Source organism: Vulpes lagopus, chromosome 1 (assembly GCF_018345385.1).
Source record: "Vulpes lagopus strain Blue_001 chromosome 1, ASM1834538v1, whole genome shotgun sequence".
Taxonomy (NCBI): Eukaryota; Metazoa; Chordata; class Mammalia; order Carnivora; family Canidae; genus Vulpes; species Vulpes lagopus.
This window is the reverse complement of record NC_054824.1, coordinates 146,001,304-146,003,721: the sequence shown is the minus strand read 5'-3', so window position 1 is coordinate 146,003,721 and position 2,418 is coordinate 146,001,304. Positions and strand designations below refer to the sequence as shown.

At 55.9% G+C, this 2,418-nt stretch overlaps 1 protein-coding gene across 1 annotated transcript; it reads left to right on the top strand.

Moving 5' to 3' along the window:
* The first annotated feature begins 342 nt into the window (after positions 1 to 342).
* Positions 343 to 1,002, top strand: LOC121499066 (ribosomal protein L18-like). Its single transcript, XM_041769556.1, is given in 2 exon segments — positions 343 to 849; positions 852 to 1,002. Coding segments are annotated over 2 exon segments (564 nt in total). The 5' UTR covers positions 343 to 383; the 3' UTR covers positions 950 to 1,002.
* The last annotated feature ends 1,416 nt before the right edge of the window (positions 1,003 to 2,418 follow it).

Below are 2,418 nucleotides of genomic sequence, written 5' to 3'. Positions count from 1 at the left end.
ACGTCTGCATTCAGCATGTTCCCGACAAGCGGAGGCTGGAAAACCCCACCTCGGGGGCCCTTCCAGGTGAGGACAGGTGTCTGTTCAAACCAGGGAGCTCGGAAACCTGGGAATTGCCAGGATCTCGCTCTGAGATCTCTGGGCGGTGGCCAGGGAGGGAGGCACAGCCTGGGCCCGGGAGCCGGTGGTGGGCGGAGCGCCCGGGAGACGAGCCCCTTCGGGGGACTGTGGGCCTGTCCCCACCGTCTCCCAGATGCAGAGTGAATCAGCTGCTGGAATGTCCGGCCCAAGCTGGGGTGGCTCCCCTCTGACCAGTGCCTGGCTACTCCCCTCAAAACCAGCTCCTGGCTCTTTCCAGACCTGGCTGAGCAGGAGGCACCATCATGGGAGTCGACATCCGCCACAACAAGGACCGAAAGGTTCGGCGCAAGGAGCCCAAGAGCCAGGACATCTACCTGAGACTGTTGGTCAAGCTGTACAGGTTTCTGGCCAGACGAGCCAACTCTACCTTTAACCAGGTTGTGTTGAAGTGGTTGTTCATGAGTCGCACCAACCGGCCACCTCTGTCCCTTTCCCGGATGATCCGGAAGATGAAACTGCCTGGCCGGGAAAACAGAACAGCTGTGGTTGTAGGGACCATAATGGATGATGTGCGTGTCCAGGAGGTGGCCAAGCTGAAGGTGTGTGCACTGCGCGTGAGTAGCCGTGCCCGGAGCCGCATCCTCAAAGTGGGAGGCAAGATCCTCACTTTCGACCAGTTGGCCCTGGACTCCCCCAAGGGCTGTGGCACTGTCTTACTCTCTGGTCCACGCAAGGGCCGAGAGGTGTACAGACACTTTGGCAAGGCCCCAGAACCCCACACAGCCACACCAAACCCTACGTGAGATCCAAGGGCCGGAAGTTCGAGGGTGCCAGAGGCCGCAGGGCCAGCCGAGGCTACAAAAACTAACCCCAGATCCTGCCTTGTTATTAAAAAGATTTTGAATGCTGAAAAAAAAAAAAGAAAGAAAGAAAAGAAAACCCAGCTCCTGCAGAGCCTTTCTTGTGGGTATGGATGTGCACTTGAGAGTCGTGCTTGTTTTAGTTTTAGTTTTTAGATTTTATCTATTTATTTGATACAGAGAGAGAAAGAGAGCATAAGCAGAGGGATGGGCAGGGGGGGAGGGAAACTCCCCACTGAGCAGGGAGCCCAACACAGGACTCGATCCCCTGAAATCATGACCTGAGCCAAAGGCAGATGCTCAACCACTGAGCCATCCAGGTGCCCCAAGTTGTGCTTGTTTTTTTGTTTTGTTTTTTAAAGATTTTATTTATTTATTCATGAGAGACCCACAGAGAGAGGCAGAGACACAGGCAGAGGGAGAAGCAGGCTCTCCGCAGGGAGCCTGACGTGGGATTCGATCCCCGGTCTCCAGGATCACACCCTGGGCTGAAGGCAGGCGCTAAACCACTGAGCCACCCGGAGATCCCCAAGCTGTGCTTGTTTTAAAGAGGAAACACCCCAGTCACAGATTCACAGGAAGCAGAGCAGTGGGTGCTGGGTGGTGAGAGGGGCACACAGGGAGTCGTGCCTTAGGTGTTGACTGTCTGTGTTGTAGGGCAAACCTATTCCAGGGATTGGCTATAAGGCAGTGAGAACGTACGCACCACCACAGAACTGGACACTTAGAAATGGGTAGCGGGGTAAGTTTTATGTTATGTGTTTTTACCATAGTTTTCTAAAAAATAAAAAAATAGCTCATAGGAGAGTTTGGGCCACACACAGTAACTGCTGTGGGTTGGAATGATCGTAATGACCGGTTTCAACACCTTGCTGTTCCCAGTGGCTGCAGGAGCCATGCCCACGAAACCCAGGCAGTGACCATCCCACAATGGTGCCAGCAGCCCTGGGAGGTAGACGGATGGTGGGGGAGGGAAGTGAGTTAACCTGCCGCAGATACACAGGTACCAAGGTCCTGTTTTCCTTCCTTGTTGCTCTCTGAGATGTCTCAAGGTGACACGGTGTCCTCCAGGTGCCACTGAACATGGGCGAGCTGGCCGGGCGGGGTCCCTGCCCCGGGCCCTGGAGCTGGGGCTGCAGCTGACACTTCTACAAAGCTGCCCTTGTCCTCCCAGTCACAGGGACTGGGCATCCCCGTGTCCGCCTGCCTGTCTTGTTGGCAAACTGGGCCCCGGGTGCCTGCTCTTCCTAGGAGGCCCCGGGACGGTTGGCTGCGCTTCTGAGCCAACTCCTAAAACCGCTGGGTAGGACGTGTGTCCAGGCCCCGGGGACACGTTGCAGAGAAAGCTCACGGAGTTCACAGGCACCCCCCATCCGGAGCCCTGCGACCTCGGAGGTATGGACCCGATCCTGTCTTTGAAAACTTCAGGTGTCACACTAATTGGGGAGAGGGCTCCAAATTGAAATGTCGTAGACCG